Raw genomic sequence first — 23679 nt, forward strand, 5'->3', positions numbered from 1 at the left:
GTGTTTCTTCATTGTAGCACAGCATACAGTTAATCCATACATACATGAGGAATTTCCTCCAACGATATCAAATAATGCCAAAAGGATCTGCAGAAGATATAAATTGTTAAACTAAAGGAATGGGACAGCTAGCCCACATTCTACAATTTTTTTTAAATCGTGTACTCACATTTGTTTGATTTTGATTTGTGATTCAGTTGTACCAGTAATATGCTTTACTAATAGTTTTACAAATTAATTAAATATTTTTAATTAGATTCAAGGAAGAAACCTGTTAATGCAAATACTAGAACCAAATTTCTAGCTACAATCATAATATCAATAATTATAATTTGTAAAACCCTTTCTATCTGGAAAAATATGTGTAAAGATTTGTGTAAAATCACTAAATGCACACAAAACTTCATATAAGGAATGATGTTTTTATTTTGTATTTAAGAAAACTGAGACTTTAAGAGCTTACAATTATTTGTCTAAGATGATGTCATTGATGTGTAAAAGGTGAAAACTGAATCCAAGCTTTGTGCTCTTCAATGCTATGTTACTACTGTTTGCATCTTGATTCTTCTCAAGAATCTCATCAGAAACAATTCTGTAAGATGAAGAAACCATGAGTGTGGGATGATGAGAGAAAAGGAGAATGAACAACCTTCAACTGAACTCATCTATAAAATTTGAAAACAAATGGACAGAGCATTTCACTACCATTGGCAGCGTCCCCTGGCATACAATTGCATAGCCATTTCCTCCAAAGTTTAATATTCTGATTGTTCTTGTAATAAGGACAAACCAAGCACATGCTAAACTCTTAAGGCAATTTATTTTTAACAGAGCAGAAAGTAGGTCAATTTGATATCTTAAGCAAAAGTTATTTCCAGATGTGTTAGAGTATTTTAGAATATATTATCTACCCAAGAAAATATTTCACAGTTGGACTCCACAAGAAACATTGAATGTATAGGCAATGTAAACATATTTGTCACATACAGTTAAACACTGAACATTGAAATGTTCATAAATAATTAGTGTTCATTCCAGTATTAATCTACAAGAAATTGCCATATGTAGAAAAATAGAAAACAAATATTTATATGGTAGTAAATTGTATTTTCAATTAAAATCAAGTTATACAATTGGAAGAATTGCAATTTTCAGAAAATTACCCATTAGTTAATATTATATCTGCTTTTTCTATTATTATTCTGATATGACATGGTATATTTCTTAGCTGATTGTGTTCACCTAAATAGCTTCTGATATTTGCATGAAATATTTTTATCTTAACCTTGTAAACTTACCATGCAAAATATGTCAACATTTTCTCATTGCTATAATGCCCTCAGGAACTTTTTTTAAAAAATCAGGTATTCTAATCCTATACCTTAGCATGTAGCTCTTCCAGGTATTTCAGACATAGGTGGGAGGTGTAATTTATGACATTGACTCAAAGACCCCCTTGGCTCCTTTAAAGCATAGACAGCTTTATTTGTACAACATATCAGCCTTTCCCATGAGCCACATAAAAGCTTAAATGGTATCATAAATTAAAAAATCTAGACTTAAATAGGACATGGTTGATGACCTTTATCTACCTTATTTGACTTCCAGCATCACTGGGAGTTAAATGCTGAAAAAAAAAAATGTCTTTTATTTTGTTGTTATTCTTTCCTTCAAAGGTTCATGTTCAGTAAACATTAGCAAAAACCAGGCTGCCATCATTTTTTATTTCCTAAATGTCATTTCAAGTTGAGGGTGATTTTTTCCCCCTAGTAAACCCATCGTAATGTCATGTTTTTACTTTGTTTGATTTATAGGATTTTGGATCGGTATGTTCAGGATCAAATTCCTGGTGCCAAGGTGGTGGTAGAATCCATTGGTGCTCGCCGGCACGGGGATGCCTTTTCTTTAGAAGATTACAGCAAATGTGACCTGACTGTCTATGCAATTGATCCCCAAACCAACAGAGCCATTGACAGAAATGAACTTTTTAAGTAAGTATATTTTATTATCATTTTTCATCATCATTCTGGTTATGATAGCATTCCTGGGTAATTGTAATTTAATTATAAGTACTTAAAGTTTAAAACACACCAAAATGTTGCAAATGAAGTGCAAGTAATAAATCACAGAGAAAATCTAGGTTCCTCACCACTAAGTTTTCAAGTCCAAGTATGAGCTACAGTGACTTCAGAATATATGGGTAACAAAGGATCTGTTATATGCAAGAAATAACTCTTTGAGGTCACTTTAGGACTGGGTACATAAACTCAATGGTAGAGTGCTTGCCTAGAGTGTTTGAGGCAATAGGGTTGATCCTCAGAATACAGAAAAGAAGAAAAAAAGAAGAAGAAAGAAAAAGAAAAGAGAGAGAGACAGACAGACAGCACACATTCCTTCATGGTAGGGCCTCACTCTTGCTCTAAGACCGTGCCTGTTTGAGAGGAAAATACAGATTCCTAAAGCAGCAGTTTCCCTGCAACAATTTCAGTAGACTTGACTGTTAAGAAGAAATCTAGCTTTCTAAGAAGTCTGTTGAGTCAACAATTCAAAAATCATGTCTATAGTACATATTTATTTTCCCCCCTTGATTTGGGGGTGGAGAACAGAGGAAAAAAATCACACCCATTTAAGACTGTACCTATGTGTATTTCATCCCGGTGTAACCTTAGAGTGAACTTGAAAATTTGAGTTAAATATCCTTAAAAAATGGAGGTCAGAATCTAATAAAATGCTGCTGCATATTTTCCATTAGATGTTATTCTAGCAGTTGAATCTTAAAAAAAAAAAAAACAACTATCTTTTTTCTGCTTTACTCTAGTGACACCTAGTGTCTAACAGATTCTTGGACTATAATTCAATGTAAACATTTTTAATTTAAAATATGTGTTGAATATGAGATCATATGCATATATTCAAAATTTTTATTTGTGTATTTACGCAAACTTACACAAAATTTATTCCCAAAGTCATAGTTTCAGAATTTAAATTTGTCTATACATACCAACCAGCTTAGAAACATGTTCATGTTCAAATTTACATGTATCATGTATGTCTACATACATTTGTTTATTTAGAAAGTACCTACTTATTCATTTTTACTAAAATCCATAAACTCTCAATTTAGTTTAGTTTTAAGTCTATTCATCAACAACAATTCTTTGCTTCAATTTTAGCAAGAACATAATGATTTGTAATTTTAACAAGCCATTTTTATTAAGTTTGTTATTTAACAATTTATTTGAAGAGATTTTAATGCAAGTCAGTACACTTATCACTGTGTGGAAATATAGATGACTGAAGTGGTAACTCCCTCAGGCTATATAATCACTCTCCAAATGAAGTAACATTTAGACCTACAAACCCAATTTTGTGCATTTTATTATTTTAAAAATTTATGTAGGGCTAAATTACAGAAAGTCTTTCTGTTGTAAATATTAGAATTTTTCTTCTTTTAAAAAATATTCATCCTTTTTCTGTGTTTACTATGTAAACTACTTTTATCTTAAAATTTGATAATAGATTGAGTTTAGAATGATTTTCCTAAGTGTAAAAATGTCTATTTTTTGGGACATATGCCTGGTTTTAAAAAGAAAAATAATAGTAATTATAATTTGTATTATACTGTCAAACATGTTAGGGATACAATATTTGGAAAAAACAGTAGAGAATACTGATGAATTTTAAAAACATAGTTTATGCTGAGAAGAGGGTAGAGTTGCCATGAATTATTAAACTTTATCTTGAACCACTATCTGAGAAACACTGGTCTCATTTAACATTTTAATTGTTCCTTGAAATACTTTACAATAAAATTTTACACACACACATGTATTCCAAGGCTGATAATGTACACATTTCATCATTAATAATAATTAATAATAAAAGTTATTGAAAATTTAGTTTTTAACACTGGAAAAGTATACCAGAATATTAAATTGTTATCTAATCTCCAGGGCAGTGGATGTAGGGTTATTCCACTTTCTCCTGAATTCTATTGTCTATTCTTCAGAGTAGTATCCAAGTTCCTTTCTGGTATTTCCAATATCTAGGTTATCTGTGTCTGGTTCTCTTATTTTCTTTCTTACTTGACTAGTGTGCTTCTTTTCTTTTATAGTCTATTTGTGTTTTATTTGGTTGACTACCAGATATGTAAAATAGTAAGAACTAATGGGGAGTTTATGTCAGTACATGCACACGTCCCCTTTTCTGTTGAGTAAATCTATTTAGGAGTTATGTTTTGGAACAGTCATTACTTTCAGTGTGTTACAAAGTTCACATTTTCTCCTGGTGGAATGTGATTGCCACAATCTTAGAATAGAGAATAGTGCTGGGGTGTTCTCATACTCCTTCCTCAACCCTTCCCTGCTAATGATCCCTGCAGTCCTCTGCCATGGAGAGGATCCTCCCCTCCCTCTTTTCTCTCTAGCAGTATTATGCTGCTCTTCCATGTGGCTTGGTTCTAATCTTAATCCAAGGATGGGTGTGAGATGGGGGTTCCTTTGATTATCATCTATAAAAACCAGATAGGTTTCAGAAAAGACATCCTCATTGCCTTATGTTGCAGTATGAAAATTTAAGTTAAGAAAATATATACTTTCAAAACCAAAATTGAATTAGCTGGGCCATTGTTTCTTATATTGGAAGACTAATCTGGCAAATTCTTATGTAGCTGTGTTCAGACGTTGGGGTGGTGTTTTTCAGATTTTGCCCTCTCCATTTTATGACAGCCACACCTTGCATTGGATACGTTTTTTTGCCAAGTGTGAGTCCTTTGTATTTCCCCAACCAGCATGAAACCTCTACTTTGTACTGTTTCAGAGGATACTAGGCCCAGGGGACTACTGTTCCTCTTTTAGGTATAGTCAATTTTGGTTTATGCAAAAGTAAAACGTACACCTTCACCTGAACTCTAGGGAAGGGGATAATTTACTCATGTGAGGTAATTTCTGGGAAATGGCCTAGTGTTTCTGCCAATGCCACAGCTTTAACTGATTCTTTCTTTCCTGTTCTTGCACCTTGAATGAAATTTTTCTCTTGTCTCTTATCTTGTTCCTAATCTCTCTTGTGTGCATCCATGGAAAAGAGTTTCAGAGGGAGTAAAAATGCCTCTTTATTTGTGGGTTTCTGTTGCTTTAATCTTACAATGAGTATACACATACTAGTTTATCAAAATATTAGCTTATTTTTTCTCATTTGCTTTTATGGCTTTATAAAATACATCTCATTTGCCTGATAAAATTCCAAAGAGCAATAAAACAAAATTCACCATGTTGTAAGAAAAAAAATGTTTTGACTCAAAAATATTTAACTAGTCAAACTGCTCTAAATGTACAAAAAGTAGATCAGTAGTCTAGATAAGGGTTCAAAGGGGAACACCTGTATGAATAAGAAATCTTCTTACATGGTTTGAACAAGAGTCCAATAAATTGAGATCTGTCAAATCAATTCCATTTGAAAGGGGCAGATTATCCCTGCAAGTAATGATCATCTTCTGGTTCTGATCTTTCCCAGTTTAAAAAATATATTTCTTGTGATTCAATTCTTAATCTATACTTCATTGAGAATATATTTCTTTATCTGACAAAAAATCAAACAAAATGATTAAAACTTTACTAAATTGTTCTACATGTAAAAATCATCTAGGAAAATTGTTGTAAAAGGTTTATTTTTCATCTATAAATACCAGATATGTTTTTAAAAGGCATCCTAATTATATTATATTGCAGTATGAAAATTTAAGTTAAGAAAGTATGTAGCTTTAAAACCAAAATTGAATTATCTGGGCCATTAGGTTTCTTAAATTGGAAGACTAATAAACTAGCTATCAGAATTCATCTGATACCAAGCATCTTGTTTTCATATATGAAAGTTCTGAACGAGGTTTTAAATAAATTTAAAATTTGCATGGCATGCTGAAAATTAGAACAAATAGTTTCAAAAAGGCATAAATACACTGTAAAAGTGCAAAAGCATGACATTTGGCTATTTTTAAATTTAAATTTAAAGAGAAAATTATGTGTGTTCTGGGGAATTGTGGATGTTTTCCTATAATGTTCTGTATGTTGCTTAAATCAAGTTAAACGTACCTATCTTCTTAAACATATCATTTCCTTATAGTGAAAATATTCAGAATCTTTTCTTCAAGCTTTTTGAAATATAAAGTCCATAATATTTATGGTCATCCTACTATGCAAGAGATAATTAGAATATTTTACTTGTGCCTGATGCCAGGGGGCACTCCTATAATCCCAGCCTCTTGGGAGGCTGAGGCAGGAGGATCAAGAGTTCACAGCCAGTCTGAGCAAAAGCAAGATGCTAAGCAACTCAGTGAGACTCTGTCTCTAAATATAACACAAAATAGTGATAGGGGTATGGCTCAGTGGTCAACCTTTCCTCATTTTCTCACCTTTCTGCTCTCCCTAGCCTTTGGTAACTACCATTTTATATTTTGATGATAAAATTTAGAGCCATTTAAAGCTTTTTTTTTCCCACAAGTCTTTATGTTTTCCATGGTTTTCAACTTAAGGATGGTATTTTTGTATTAGTAAACACAATTTTAAAATATTTTTACTCTTTTATGCTTTATAATCAAAATGTTATAACAACATTTTTAATTAAAAATGATTTTTTAGTATACCTAGATCTTAGCAGTGAGTACAGTTACTTTGCATCACAGAGCCATGTGTAATTTTCCTTTTCTTGAAATATTTCATTTTCTCCAATTTTTAATATTAAAACATTGGACTTTAAATAAAAAATCCTAAAGAATTAAGAATAACTTAAACATCTTGTGGTTCTGTAGTATTAAGAATATAAGTGTACTGATTTTAACATTTATAAAAGACTATAAAGAAGTTACACAGGAATTTTGAAAAAAATATACTGCCTACTAATCATAGTATAAAATATATAACCAAATAATAAGATTAAGTGATAATTATTCCTTGATTCTCCTCGACAGTGTAATACCTATAGTTAGCATAGTGTTATTTAGAGGAAAGATTTTCAAGAATAATTGGATTAACTTTGCCACTATTTCTTGTCTTCCTGACTACAATAATTTCTACCTGTATCATTGATTTAATCTTTTTTCCCAGGCAGAAAAAAATATTTGTTCATGTTCTTCCTATAAAACATTGTTTCACTTTGAGGTTTGAGAATGTTGGCATTTAAGATGATGTGGTAGAAAATATTTATTGTGAATCTCAAGATGTAGGTTGGAGTCTCAGACTTATTTCCATAATGGTGTCAGAATCTGGGCTGTAGTCCATCAGTATTGTGTGTCTTCAAGATTATCCTGAAGACGCAAGAGAAAATGAATGAATATAATTTTAAACAGTGCTATCTACTTTGGAATATTATATTATACTCCATCTGAATACCTTAATGATGTCAATTATTTCAATGTTGGAGGTTTAGTGATATTGAAAGTAAGGGATATTATCATTAACAGCATTGATTTATACAGATATATACTTAACTCTTCTTTATTGCTGATTCTTCTTATACATTAAGTGATAATTATTCCATTCCTTGATTCTCCTCCACAGTGTAATACCTTTATTATTCATAACACTCTCAGTTTGTTTTAAAATTAAAGATAATAAAATATTTTATAGTATTATTTCATTTTAAAATGGGCCTTTCTCTTCTAATGTCAATAATTTTACTATTTATCTAATCATAAAGGTTTTTGGATGGCAAGCTGCTTGATATCAATAAAGATTTTCAACCATATTATGGGGAAGGAGGGCGCATTCTGCAGATCCGGACTCCAGAGGCAGTGACCAGCATTAAAAAGCGAGGAGAAAGTTTAGGATACACAGAAGGGGCTCTGTTGGCTCTGGCCTTCATCATCATCCTCTGCTGTATTCCTGCCATCTTGGTGGTCTTGGTCAGCTACAGACAGTAAGTATTCAAGGACACTAAACATGGATTGGTCTTTGAAGACATACAAAAAAATCATCTCTTGTAATGTGGCTTTGTAATTGAAAAATATTGGTAATTCAACCATTCTGGGATTGCTTTATCTTTTTTGAACCAAATCACCTTCCTCAAAAGGAAAACATTACAAGCTTTCCACAAGCTTCTCATGTATAGCTGAATGTCCCTTTGCTCCTAATATAATCTCATTCAGTAGGAGGATTAGCTTATTTCCTGTGGTTTTATTCATTCTTTGGATTAAATCCCTCCTGAGAGAAGCTCATAGGTATCCTAGAGAATAAACAATATAATGTTGCATCCATATACCCACTTTACAAAGTTCCAAAGAAAGGTATGAAACCTCATTATATTGCCATAATAGGTTTTCAGCCATACGGCTAAATTTACCTCCATGCAGATGATGATAGTGTTAATAAAATCATAGCATATCACATGTGATTCTCCATGTGGTTTCTTCCTTCCTAGGTAGCCTTGATCTAACCTGTCTTATAATAGCTGGTAACATATTTTGACTGAGTAGTGCCTTAGTTTTCCATTTCCTACAGTCAAACTCTTCCATTTATAATATCTGTGCTTAAAAAATTATTTGACCTGGGCTGGGGATGTGGCTCAAGCGGTAGCACGCTTGCCTGGCATGCGTGGGGCGCTGGGTTAGATCCTCAGCACCACATAAAAAATAAAATAAAGATGTTGTGTCCACCGAAAGCTGAAAAATAAATATTAAAGAATTCTCTCTCTCTCTTTTCTCTCTCTCTTTAAAAAAAAATTATTTGACCCTTCAAAATAATCAAGTAATTATTACTATTTTAGATGTCTATAGTTAAGGCACACTAGCAATATCCTTGATTTGATATTAGGTATTGGAAACTTTGTGATTGATGCATACACATTTCAAATATATCTCTACTGAAAAAAAATAGAAAGCTGGTCAAGAAGTTAGGTAACTCTGAGGGTGCTACAAAGAGAAAATAAATAACAGGCATCATGAATTATATAAATTACTTGATGTAACAAGTAGTAAGAAATAGTGGTAGAGCTGTTATTAATTACGTAAAATGTTTACTGAAAAAGTCAACTCTCAAACACTGAAAACTTCCTTCTGAATTGAGTATGGTAAGGTGATTTCCACTTGAAGTTCGAAAATCATGATCTACATGAAGATATTAGAGGAATATTTTCATCACAAAAACAATGTGAAGTTGCCAACATAATATTTAGGTTGATATATTGGAGCTTAATGTATCCTTAATATGTCAATCAATATACTAAATCTGAAGGTATGAACAAATGATACTGGGAAATTATTTTAGATTATTAAGACACTAATCCAATATTAATTTTCAAGTTTATTCTGTATTGTTAGTTATCCTTTTTCATCCATCTGTTTCCCAAAGGAGCAATTTTATATCCTGATAGGAAAGAAAATTAATAAGAAAATTCTTATATTTGACATGCAATACAGCGATCAAAACTAAAGCATTCATGTGATATTATCAGCAGTCTGAAATTTAAAAAATTAAGATGCTTATACTTAAATGTTTTATAGATGATTATTTAATTCTCTTTTTAGTACACAATTATTTCAGTTATTACTTTTTTTGTAGATTAACAGAATCTGAGTTTTGCTCTGCTGATATATCAAAGAAAAATTCTAACATATAAAGACCTAATGTTTGTACCTTCAAATTTTGCCTGTAAATAAGATAAAAATGGCTAGCTATTCTTTTATATTATGATGTGTCTTTGAAATTTGCTAGGTATAAAAAAGTACAAAGCAAAAATGATGAAAATTGTCATGAATTTGTTACTCTGCAGTTCCACCTTCCAATTTCAGCTTCAGCTTCAAAGTAAGGCCAAGAGTGTAATCAGTGCTTCCTGTAAGACTCACTTCATTCCTTTAATTTTCTTCAAGCTGAGTGAACCAACAAGTCAATTAGAAAGACCAGATCATCTTCAATTTTTCATTTCTGTTAGAATTGAAATTCACATCACTGTGTTTTAATCCAGTTTTTCCTATTCCATTTAGCTCATTTATTTATTTTCCTGTAATGAATATTTTAGCCTCTTTTATAACTGTAACAGTAATAATGAAGTGTTCCCCACTTTCATTTTTTGAACTGAAATCCTTAGTCTCCCTACCATGTCATTAACAGTCACTATGAGTTTAACCAGTAAATTATTCATGATTTAGAATAAATCATATGTTAAAATATTATGAGCACAATATCTCTAATATAGTTTTCTCTTTTTTCTTACTCATTGCTTTCCCAAACAGGTTTAAAGTGTAAGTATAATTATGGATATTTTACACATGATTTTATGTAATAGAAAAATAGAAACCATATATCATGTTGATCAAGTGGTCATCCTGTTCAAAACTATGTACTAATTATTTGACTGCCATTTATAATAGTTGTGCACTCTTTGGTTTGATATATATGGAATTGAGCTGATTTTAGAATTGGATATAACTGAAGTAAATATGAAATAGAGTGTTCTAATCATTTGTACCCTTTAGCAATATGTGCCCATAATAATAATAATAATAATAAAAACAGTAATCCATCTCTAACACAAGAATCACAAGTATTCCTAAGAATAAAAAAAAATACAACATCTAACCAAATCTCCCTTCTGTATGTGCACACCTCACAGACTCTGTGAAGTAATGTCAAAAGTATTTAAACAGTTTTTAAATAACTTTTCTCATAATAGATGAAAAATAAAGGAAAAATATCTTTTATATGCCTCATTTAATGAAGAGATCCATTAAACTTTTAATTATGCAATACATTTATAAAATTTATTTTTAAATTTTAATGGACATATAAAATTGTACATATTGATGGAGTTCCATTTATTTGTTTTTTATATATACATATATTATGTAATGTTGAATTCAGGGTAAGCTTATCTGTATTTTCAAACATATATAGTTTCTTTGTATAAAAACATTAAAAATCCTTTTTTTCCCTAGTTTTTCAAAATATACACTGCATTAGTGTTATCTATAGTCACCCTACTATGCAATCATACAATACTACAACTTATTTCCCTTAGCTGTAACTTTAAAATTATTACTTAATTTATCTTGCAAGTACTCCTATTAATTTTCCCCCTTCTTCAAGGAGCAAATATTTTAAAGAACTGAGGGACAATTATAGATCAGCGATATTTATGAGGATGCTTCTGTCACAGTATCATTTTATGAGTTCAAATAATTATGTAAAATATTATAAGTGGGCTCCTGTGATAACTGAACTTCATTATTAAGATAGCTTGCTAAAAAGCATATGATTTCTAAAAAGAATTTTACAAAACAATCTTACTTTACCCAAGACGGCAAGCTGAATGCACCAAGACAGCACGAATTCAGTCTGCACTACCTGCGGCAAAGCCAGCAGCACCAGCGCCCGCTCCAATGGCAGCGCCTCCGCCACCCCCACCACCTCCAGGGGCACATCTCTATGAAGAACTTGGAGACAGCGCAATGTAAGTAGCCTTTCAGAAACTTTGAGAAGTAAATGGGTTTTGCTGGATATAGAGTGGTGTGTAATTCTAACCAGATGAAGAAATGCATTTTCAGTCTGTTGGACCGTTTATTTCATTTTTATATATATAAACAGGAAAAAAAAGTTCAGAACCAAAGTTTAAAAGTAATAGCAAAAGAAAAAAAATCTAAGAGAAAAGTAGCACTTGAGAAAACAATTATAAATTTATACTTAGGATATTAATATTATATGGACTCTCTCAGTTGTCATGGTCATACAGACATCACCCCCTAAAAAAATCTGGGGAAAAAGTTTTTACACATGAGATGAAAAATTAAACAATCCTAAAACAGTAATTCCTTATTTGGGATCAAAACCAAACCCCCATTTTGTAATTGAAACTAAATTCTATAGTTTAAAATCATAGCCTTTTATAGGACACTATTTGGTGCCATTATATAAGATCTTAAGATCTGCATGAAATGAATCCATGTATTAAATGTCCAACTACATACAGAAAATACTTTTCATTATATTATTCTTACTTTTATTTCATTGAGTAACTGTAGAATGGTCACCAGTCCACATTAACATAAATTCAAGAGTATTCTGGACTTCCTAATCTTGCAACAAACATTGTTTAGTAATATTGATTTTATAAGTAATATTGGCACAATTTTTCTTAAAAGTTTCACATAATAGTCACATCTCACCTTTTTGCAAAAACTTTGGCAGAAAATCTGACAATGTGTGGTGAAATACGGCAGATTGCTATGGTTGCTCAATATTTCTCCTATTCTATTTAGAATCTCCAAACAGTATTAAGTCATAGCTTTAAAAAAGACAACTTAGTGTTAAAAGACCTAAAAGCTGTATCTGTCAAATGATTCTATTCATATAATCTGATTTTTTTGGCTATGTTTAACTTGTTTATATTTTTAAAATTCAAGAGTAATTCTTTGTAACGTTCTATAAAACTACCAAGCATATTTATAAATTTTTGCATACAGCTAAATTAAATTCAGAAACCCTTTTATTAACTAGAATTTGGTCAAGTAGAGGGACTGAAACATATCTCTATATTTGTAGCATTTACTAGTAGGAGTAACGCAAGCCTTGAAAATAATGAAATTCACCTGTTAATTAGAAAAATGGTTTAAGCAGAGGTATTACTATTTGTTTGCTATATTAATAATTTTATACTAGATTCTGTCTAGTTTCAGTAATGTTAAAATTGTTATTAATGCTATTTTGACTAAAACTAAATTTAAAATTGTGTTTAATATGTGACATTCTATCTCTAAAATAATAATACAATATGGGATATTTGCTTCAAATACATGTTTTCACTGTTTTTCGTAAGTTGAAAATGAGGGTCTTTTTTGAACTACTGGTGAATGTAGGAATTGAGCCAATATGATTTGATTCTCTTCAATCTCTTTAACCACCACTGCCAGCAACAACTTTAGAAAGAAAAAAAGCAGTATGTGTAAAGTTAAGTGTGTTTCTATATGATAAGAATGAATGGTATGTGTGAATTTTAACAAAGACAGGCATCTGAATTCAAAGTAGTTTCAAAATGGTGATTTCCAAGAAGCCACATTTGTGAATTATTTTTACTAGAAAAATTATAATAGATTTAGTAAAATATTTTGTAGTTATATGTGTTAAAATATTTTAAGTTCTTTGTATTTAATTTTCTTTAGGAAATGTTTAACTTATCTATTCAAAAACTTTAATAGGAATTCTAACGATAGGGTACTATAAAATAAACTGGCTCCAAGTGAATTATTTGAAATCATTTTTAAAAATAAAAAATATCAACTCATTTTGTAAATGTCTTCAATAAGTAATCAATAACTTCACATAGTTTAAATATTTGTTCTATAATAGTCATCATGGTACTTCTATGGTACATCATGGTACTTCAATTTCTCCCAAACAAAATGTATCTTCTTTATAAATCAGTGTGCATTAACCTATTTGTTAGAGTTAAGGCATAGCAATTTGTAGTCTCATTTAAAATTTCTATTTTAGGATAATAATTATTCATGTTTCATACAGATCAATTATATATATATATATATATATATATATATATATATATATATATATATATATATATATAGTAGATACATTGCTGGATATATTTTTTGTGATAAAACATCCAAATAAATACCATGTGATTTTATTTAGGACATTATTAAATATCATTCTTAATAAACACACAGAAAATCTTTAAGAACTCATGAATTTTTTTCTTGAATATAAGTATTAAATGTTTAAAGAAATTCCTGTTAGTATTTTTATAATCATCTCAAATTAACTATAGTTAAAACTTTCTTTTTTCTATCACATGTTTTCTCTTTCTCACCTGTGGATACATAGGCATAAGTAAGTAAATAATATCATTCTAATACAAGGGCATTAGAAAATAGATGTGATAGAACATATTAAATGGTATTTTACTATAACTACAGTGATCTTCATCTTTTACCACAGAATCATTTTCTTTTAAAAGGAAAACTTTATCTTCCACATCCAATTTACTTTTGGTGTCTTGAAATGCCTGAGCTTAAAACCAATATTCCCAGTGACAACCCTGGCTTTCAAGTTATCCTTGTTTTTAATTGAATACAAAAAATATTTATTCCCTTAAATTATAAATTATGTGATATCATTATTTTGATCATTTTGTCCAAGAGAGAGCAAATCAAGACCAGATGTCCACAAAATCAATGACCAAGTAATGTGCAGTTAAATGAATTTTGACATACTTTAAAAATGTCTCTCCAAGATCAGAAAAGATAAAAAGTGTTGGCTGCCAGATTATTCCAAACTGTCAGCACTTTCTGAATCACTCAGATGGGACTGAAACTCTAGTTCCATCACTTAGCTTTCTTTTTTAGAACTTGTGTATTTTTGCCACATGACATGTTAACAACTTTAGTTTTATACATCATTTTATTGCCTAAACTATTACCTTGATTTTTCAATGTGGCTATTTAGTTCTTATTCAAAATATTCCCCCTTTTATTTCCATTTTTAATGGAATGTAAATATTAAACAATTACTAAAATAAATTTGGTATTCTGTTTGCACTGGAGAGTAAACCCTAATTAGAGACAAATTTAAACTCCATTACCCAAACTTTCTGGAGGAAGGTTCCCCAAGCTTTCAATAGAGGCACTTAATTTGTGTTCTTTGGCTTTTCCAAATTTGTTTATATCTCAAAGCTACCTATGATTCACCATTTACAGAGGAGCAAATCTTCAACGACATTAAAGCCATATAATTTTAATGTAAATATTCTCAATAAGGGAAGTCTTTTTCTAAAAATTAAATGAAAGAAATACCAGAAGCTCCTCGGCCAATTGGCATTATTTATAATGTTTTAAAATTAAGTTAAAATTTAAACAGAAAGATCATCTCTCTTCAGGATTATAGCATAAATTCAAATGTGATTTTGAATTTTGTGAGAAGTCTCCCTCTGTGTTTGTGGACTGTTAATTCTCATAATCTGAAAAATAAAATACCTCTTTCTGTATTCTTTTGCAAAATTTCTCACAGATCAGAGTACTTTTAGCTCTAGGCCAGAATTATCAAGATGAAGGATAGTGGAGATATACTGATTCAGATACAGCCAAGGATCTTTTATGCATAACTGTCAGCTCTGAGCATTCTCAAGCAAGGCCAAGGATACAGAATCAAAGGCCAAGTTGCTTGTCTTTAATTTGGAGCATTGTGATTTATACATGAGTGAACTGTTATGTGAAGACTTGGATACTTTGCTGTATCAAACTAACTGGGGCGGGGGAAAAAAAGCAGTCTAGAGACTGACACATCTTTTTTAATAATTTTTTTATGCTACTCCCAACTCTCAAGATTTTACTGCCTTATCTTTTTGAGAATAGGAATTTGAAAATAATGTTTTGCTTCAGTAAATTAGTGTTGTTTGGCATTTTATATTTTGAAGTAGTAATGAGAACCATAAAAACATCTTTCTCATGAAAGCTGTCACAAATTGTTTCCTTACATTTCATTATCTCCTTTTCTTTCAAGTCTTTTCCTTCTCTACCATTTTCAACAAAGCAGGGGAAATAACTCACTCTCAGAAGACAGGACAAATCAGCAAGTTGTGATGCCCTTTTCTTCCAATACCATTGAGGCTCACAAGCCAGCTCATGTAGATGGATCACTTAAAAACAACCAACAGAAGTCTACAAGAAAATTCACATTTCTATCCGATAAGGACTGCTTAAGTACTTATAACCCCCTTTATAAGGAAAAGATAGGTCCAGTATCAACACATTCAGACATTTCCTTGAGAACAGATTTTGAAGACCCATTTTTAGTGGAAACACAAGTCAAGAGTCAGTCCCTGAGGGGCCCAAGAGAAAAGATTGAGAGGATGTGGAACCAGCCAGTCAGCTTACCTAGGAGACTGATGCGGAAGGTTCCAAGCAGACCAGAAACCATAGATCTGATGCAATGGCAGAACACCTGGCAAAAAGCTGAAAATAAAAGCAATGGAACCTACTCCAACAAAAATGGTAGTAGTAATCCATTGTTTACAACCGAAGATGCATATCTGACTGAGAGAGAAGAAATAAGGCTAGGTGAACCACTGGCTATGAAAGAAACAGAACAATTGAAATCTCTAGCTTCAGACTCATCATTTTCTTCTTCTTGGTCTCACCTCTCTTTCTCCACTTTGCCAACTATTTCAAGAAGTGTGGAACTCAAATCAGAGTCTGATGTTATCACTTCTCCTACTGAATGCTCTTTGGAACTTTCTCCTGCAAGGTCTTGCGTTTCAAATTCTTCAATCTTTAAGAGACAAACACCCCCGTGTATGTTGGATATTGAAACCAAAAGGAACGTTTTTGAAAATCTTTCCCATCCATGTAACATCTCTGTCTTGTCTCCTTCCCCTCCTTCTCCTCCACCTCTTCCTCCTCCTCCTCCTCCTGCTCCTTCTCTTGTCCTAACTCCCTTTTCTTTTTCCTTTCCTCCTCCTCCTCCTCCTCCTCCTTGTAGTCCTCCTCCTCTTCCACCTCTTCCTCGTTCTGTTCCTACTATTTCTCCCCCTGCTTCTTTTTCTCTACCCCGCTTTCCTCCTATACCTCCACCACCTCCTCCTCTTCCATGTCCACAGCCTCCTTCAGCTTCAGCTCTATCCACAGAGGGTGTTTGTATACCAGATATTAAATGCACTACATATATAACTCCTGCCAAGGAAATCAAAGCTGCTACAATGCACCTATCCACATCAAAATCAGTGTGTAAGACAGACCCTCAAAAAGAACCAAAAGGCATCCTCAAACATATTAAAAACTTAGCAGAACTTGAAAAATCAATAGCTAACATGTACAGTCAAATACAAAAGAACCGTCCACCCACAAACATCTCAAAACTTCAAACTTCTTGCACTTCAGAGATAACAAATATGGGAATCACATCTGAACAAAACCAGGAGAATGCAAACAATACTGTGGAGGGAATTGAAAAACAATCGCACAGTCAATCTACTGCACTGTAATGTTGATTTTCTTATTTTAACTGTGAATCTTTTGTTGATCATAACTTCAAGCTGAACATCAAATTTGACCATCAAAGAAGATTTTACTGTTTTACCCCAAACTCAATGCAATGCTGTTTTTTTTCCATAGTTTTAATTTAAAAGATTATTAACTTCATCACTACTAACTCATGTAGTAGATTTACGTTAATTTTCTTAACTACAAAGTAGCATTATTTGTCCTACATTTATTTGAAAAGTAAGTAATTTTAATCTGTTTTTGATGGGGAGATATGGGCATGAAAGTTAGATACCCAACCTCACAAAAAGGATTGTTTATTATGTTGATGCTTTCATTTTACTTTTTGATCATTGTTTCACATGAATGTTCCAGGAAAAGATAGCCTATTAAAAATATGCTAAAAGTCATAACATATATTCTGTTTTTCTTTTTTTTTGTTTTGTTCTCTTGAAGCCTATGTATTTGGTAGGAAGAAATACTTCCAAAGTAATATGCTATGTACTTAGAAATGTAGGGGATGACAGGCTTAGGTGTTTCAAAATAAACCCCAGGTGCTATAATATGTAGTCATCTGTTTTCTTTTAACAACATCCTTTACTCTGGCTTGCTTTTGTCTTACTAGTATGCACATAAATTTGATAAATCTTTTACTTTTTTCAATTGCTGTCTTGTTTATTTCTCATTGTGAATTCCCTTCTCTTCTTTATAATGCAAATAAATCTTGAGATGCTGACTTTTGTAAGACATTTCATTGTTCCCACAAGTGTTTAAAGTGCTATTTAATTTTGCTCTGTCACATTATTATATCATCTCTTTAATTATAATTTTAAAGATTCTCCTTCAAAGAAAATATTTATGTCCAGTTTAATAAATGAAATAATATTAAATTTAAATACAAAATCAAGAGGTATTATATTTGGTGAACTATCACCAGTTTTATCTAGGCCTTTTGCTCCTTGTTTTCAGCAAGAAGATAATAAATTTATACTATGGAAATAAATTTCTTTAGTTCAAATAGTTGTTAATATCTTAGAGCTCTATTCTTGTTAAATTCCTAAAACATTAGTTAAACTAAGGAAAATCTTCTTAAATTCTTCACTGAGCGTATTTTAGCCCGATTTCATATTTATACATGCATATACATATTATTATATACAATGATATATATGCATGTTTGTATATGTGTATATAATGTATAGTATGTGACCATCCAATAATTGCTTTGTTTTGCCCATAAAACATGTGGAATGAATTTCATTTAGTGGAAATCCCTATTTTTGAATGGAAGTACAATTATTCTTTTTATCTCTGGTATTTTAATATTTTAAAAGATATGTCTGCCCAGAGAAAGGTACATTTTCAAATTAGCTCTATATGTATGTTCCAAGAAACAGCAGAAATATTGCAAATAATCTATGATTGTTATCATAGATTCTCTTATTTCTTTGAAATAACAGAAACTTCCATTCAAGTTAAGCTTGATAGTTAATTGATTAAGTATATTCACATAGTTTGAGGGGCCTGCATTTTGCCATCTTAAAGATTTGTTCAGCCCTGATATTATCTGACATTTCTTTGAGAATTTGATCTGGCATTACTAATTAACAAGGTTATATTTTTAAAAAAATCTGTAAGTTTAATTATTTTCATTAGCTCATCTGCTTCAGATTCTTTTCATCCGAAACAAGAGTAATTTCTTGCTCGGGGTTCTTGAACCTGATTTTTTTCTCTCTTTCACTGAAAAACTTCAGTTGGAGTTTTTGTTGGCAGCTGGTCATATGCATGAGAACTTGTGCTAGTTGGCGGACTCTGACAAGGTATTTTTCACAATTGTGTGAGCATTTAATGTGAGTGTGTGTATTTTTAAGCTAATTTATACAACTTTTTGTGAAACTTAGAATTCCTTGATAATGAAATTTCTAACTAGTAACCAACAAAATATTATAACAAATTCAAATAATATTTTTGTGTAAGTACTTAAGCATTATTAAATTGTTATATTGCCTTTTTCTATAACATTTTAATATTTGTGTAATCTAAATTTTTTAATATTTTATAGTTTTCAAATGAAACATTCATTCTGTTTTATACTTAATAGTCTTTCATTGACACATTGTATTTGGAGTTCTCTGAGTTCCTCATAAAAGTCAGTTAAAATATCTTCCGTAATATGAGACCTATAAATATTATTTGAGTATACAAGCTCAATAACCTAATTTCTACAACCTGACAACCAGTCTCTAGAAAGGGAACATTTTTCTACTATATTTATTGAGATCCAATTAACACATAAGGAGCTATTAGATATCTTATTTAAAATACATATCATTGAATATATGCTAAATTAAAATGCATCAATATTATATTACTGATTTTATAACTATCAATAGTTATGGTTTGAAAACATACAGGGAATTATAAACATTAACTCTATTTTGTAACACTTTTATTTCTTCCTTTGAGCTAAACCAAGCAATATAAATAACTACCTGAAAGGCAACAAAAAGATTAATAAAAACAGTATTTTTTATATCTATTATTTATGGAAAACATTGATAATGAATAGAAATTGAAATATGTAGAAAATAAAGTTTAGTTTTGTTTGTGTATTTTTGTGTGCTGCACATGGCTCATTTATCATTATTAAAACCAGACTATGAGTTTTCTCTAATTTTTCTCTAAAAGAAATTGAAAGGAAGTTGAAAATGTCTTAATTTTTAAAAGCATTAGAAGGATGATCATTCCCACAAATATTAGCAGAAACATATAGGCACTCTATAAAATTTACTATAGAACTCTTTTAAAAAGTAGTACTTATAATATATTAAATTAACTTTATCACCAACAGTTTCAGCAAACAGTATGTTAAAAACTTAAGATGCTTTCAGATAAATAGACTTATCTGATGACGACCTTGGAGTTTTTAAGAAATATTTTACAAAGGTTGTTTGGTTGGACTTCTTAATAAATCTTCACTATAGTAGTATGTTAATTTCATATAGCATGATCAACAGCATCAATTTAATACTTTAGGTTAATCATTCAATTCATAATAAATATAAATTTCTTATAATTACTTACATTCACATTGAATATTCTGTGCCCTTTTTTCTTTCTCAAGTATGGTCAAATACTACACCAGTTTGTGGTCCATGACCTTTATTAAGATTTATGCAATAGTGAATATTTGGCTATTATATATAATGTTTTGACTTTACTTCTAATGATGTAACTGACCCTTAAAATTTAGTTAATATCTTGAATTCATTATTCTTACAACCAAGTTGACATATGCAAATATATATATATATATATATATATATATATATATATATATATATATATATATATATATCTTGCCATCATTTGGACGATGAAATTCTAGTGATGGAGATAATTTTTCATCTTGTGCCCACTACATTCTTCATATATAAAAAACATATCTTTCTCCACTGAATATTTTTTATATAGATCAAGTCTCATATAGGACAGAGATACATTGGATTATTATTATCCCAATTGATCCCAATGGAGTCAAAAATGTGTGTTGCTATACACTATTTAGATAAAATAGTTTTTGTATGTTCTGTTGTACATACAAAATGAGGGCCTGGGGTGATAACTGCTTTTAGTAATTCAGGCATGAAACTTTGGTCTTCCTTTCTTGTTCATGTCACAAAATATATTTCCCACTTAGACAGTGTTTAGTAAAAGTTAACTATTTTACTCAGATTCTTTTAAATGACCCTTATCTATAATTTAATCTGAAAATCTGGGTGTGTAATTCTTTTTTCTTTATTTCTGCCTTTCAGGAGAGGTTATGCACCAGAGGTAAGGGATTTATGGTGTTATATCAAGATTCCTGGGAGATTATTTGTGTAATAGGCAGTACTAATATACATTGTTCTGAAGCAAGATTATTCTTCTTCAATTCAACCAAAGCATGCAAATAAACTTTTCTACTTCTTTTCTTTTATACATGTTGCTTCTCTTCTTTGAAGTTATAAGACTATGATTCAATGGATAAACAAAGATCAATTGCTTACATTTTCAAGGATAAATTTATTTGTCCTGAATTACAGTTACTCAGTACTGTCATGCTCCCTTAAATTCATCTTTCTAATATTATAATCTAATTTAGAAATTATGGGATTGCTTAATATTTGGTCTTACACCAATCTAAAACTTTTTCTTATCACTATATTGGAATGGAGTTTGACTTATTTATTTTAAATTCTGATTATTAGTACATTTAAGTTTTCTACTGCATTACTATGACTCAGTCTACAGAGAACATACCTGGCACTTTTCAATAGCATTTGGCTCACTATACTATAATTAATGTAAACAATGAAGTTATTGAGACCCTAGTTAAATTTAACATATAGCTTCTTAGTCAAGAGAAATAAGTATATGATCTAAATGTCTTATATTTTAGGATGCACAAATCCTAGATTATGTAGAAATCAAGTTGAATGCCTATATGAATATCAGGTTTCAGGCATGACTGTAGCATCTCAAACTAAAACTTCCCTCACCTTTAAATGAGTACCATAACTAGACTAACTCACTAACAATTGTATTATAAGATGTCCAATATTCAGTTAAATATTTACTTTATTGTGCATGTCCAACAGATATTTCATTCATGGAATTATCTCCCAGAATGTTCTATCCACCTTTCCAGTGTTGTCTTTAAGATGTGTGATATAATTATTAAGCCCCTAAGAGTTGATAATCCTAAATTTAAACTTTATGTCTTAGTCTCATCCTGTTAAAGTCTAAATTATCATGAAACTAACTATTTGTGAATGATTCCCTATTCACAAAAGACTTTATAAAAAAACGCCATTGACTTTTGATAAAAAGTAGAAGGAATGGGTACCATGTCTTGAATATGATCTCAAATACACTACAACTGTATCATTATCTGTGTTCTATTGTTCTTCCCAATGAATCTGATTATATTTAATATGACTGGAGAGAAAAAAAGAGGGACAATTTAAAACAAATATAAATTTGTTAAAAATAATTATATCATGCTTAAAGTGCTCTTAGAAGCATAAACAGTTCTTTTTGCTATGAAACTTAAAAAATCTTTCTAGATTTTTTTTGTTATGGTTATTAAATTTGGTGTTAATTAAAACAATTATGAAATTAAACAAATGAATCCTTTATTGCTTAGTGTTCCAATATAGAGAATTAGCCAAAATATTGTTTAATGTTTTTGATAGATGTCACATAAATAATGAATCATAATCCCAAATTAACCAGGTTTAAGCTGTCGCCTGTTTTTCCCCCTCTCTTCTCAACCATAACCTACTTTTCCCATCTGAATTATTTTCTAAATCTTTTTCTTTTAATTTCCTTTGGCAGCAACAACAACTGCTGAGGCCTTCTCTTCTTAAACCAGAGGTATCAATTTTCATTTTCTTTTCAACCTTACTAAACCTTCACAATATATTTATGTGTCTTTAGTACTTTTATGTTCATCTTACATGTAGACAGAGTGGGTGGCTGCCAGTATGGTATAATTTTACAAGAGAGAGAAAAGCTACATTTCCAGAGAAATGCTAAACATATTTGATAACTCAAATTCCATATGTGTAATATCATTCTCTAGAAATTAGGCAAATAATATTGTATTAAAAATAAGCCATCTGGCTGGGGCTGGGGCTCAGTGGCAGTGTATTTGCCTGGCATGTGTGAGGCACTGGGTTTGAGTGTCAGCACCACATATAAATAAATAAAGGTCTATAAAAAAAACTAAATAAAAATTAAAAATAAGCCATCATTGAATGAAGCAATTCATGAATCTGATCAGTAGTTACCTAAGTATATGGAGATTCAACAGATCCATGCTTGAAGTCAGACCTAAATTAGGCAAAATCTAAAGAAAGAATGCTGACATCTGTCCTGATTCAAAATACTGTCTTTGGGCACATGTGTATTGCACAGTGTCTGTGATTTTTTTTTCCTGAAATGTGAAAAAAATTTTCAAGTTTATATAATAAATTCATATTATTTATGTATAATAACATGTCTATATATTGCCAAAATTAAAAATAATGTAGGGCTAGTTTAAAATACTTTTCTTTGTGATAAATTTAGTTTTTTTTATAAGCTACATTTATAAACATTTTAGTCCTTTTCCTTTAGAACAGAATCCTACCTTTTCTAAAGAGAGGCATTTCTTGCTTAGAATTTAGTCTTCATAATCTGGAGATTGGGTGGCAGGGATATCCAGGTTTTAAAGATTTTTAACAAAAATTTACATGAAGAGAAGAATTCCCAGAATATAGAATCAGAAAACTCAAGGTTAAAGTCTAAACACCAATTATTAACTGTAAAACCCCTGCAAGATATGCATCCTCCTGAACATCAATTTCATATTCTAAAAAATGTTGGTAGTAATGTCCAATATATGATATTCTAGTTAAGCAACTGGAATGTAGCAGGATGAAATTCAATAAATGATAGTTACAATAGTTCTTTTGGTTTACATAGATGTTTATAATAATAAGATCCAAATAAACTTTATATTCTCTGATCAACAACAAAAATTAATTTTTAAAATAAAATTAAATGTTTGATCTACCCATAAAATCATTTTTAGTACATTATTTTGCATGATTTTCTAAAATTCAGTATTTCCCAACTAAAGAGATGCTAAAAGAGACTGCATGGTACATAAAGAGGAG

The 23679-nt window shown here is 30.7% G+C and overlaps 1 protein-coding gene across 3 annotated transcripts in view; it reads left to right on the forward strand.

Moving 5' to 3' along the window:
* The window catches only part of Pcdh15 (protocadherin related 15), a 1685700-nt gene that overhangs the window by 1650043 nt on the left and 11978 nt on the right, over positions 1–23679 (forward strand). For all 3 annotated transcript variants that reach the window (XM_058578029.1, XM_058578030.1, XM_058578028.1), the window contains 3 exons: positions 1815–1991; positions 7690–7908; positions 11284–11436. In XM_058578029.1, the coding sequence (XP_058434012.1) occupies positions 1815–1991; positions 7690–7908; positions 11284–11436 (549 nt within the window). The remainder of the gene's footprint in view (positions 1–1814; positions 1992–7689; positions 7909–11283; positions 11437–23679) is intronic.

Source organism: Marmota monax, unplaced genomic scaffold, assembly GCF_021218885.2.
Source record: "Marmota monax isolate L192 unplaced genomic scaffold, Marmota_monax_Labrador192_F-V1.1 WCK01_AAM20220418_F8-fsc00019, whole genome shotgun sequence".
NCBI lineage: Eukaryota > Metazoa > Chordata > Mammalia > Rodentia > Sciuridae > Marmota > Marmota monax.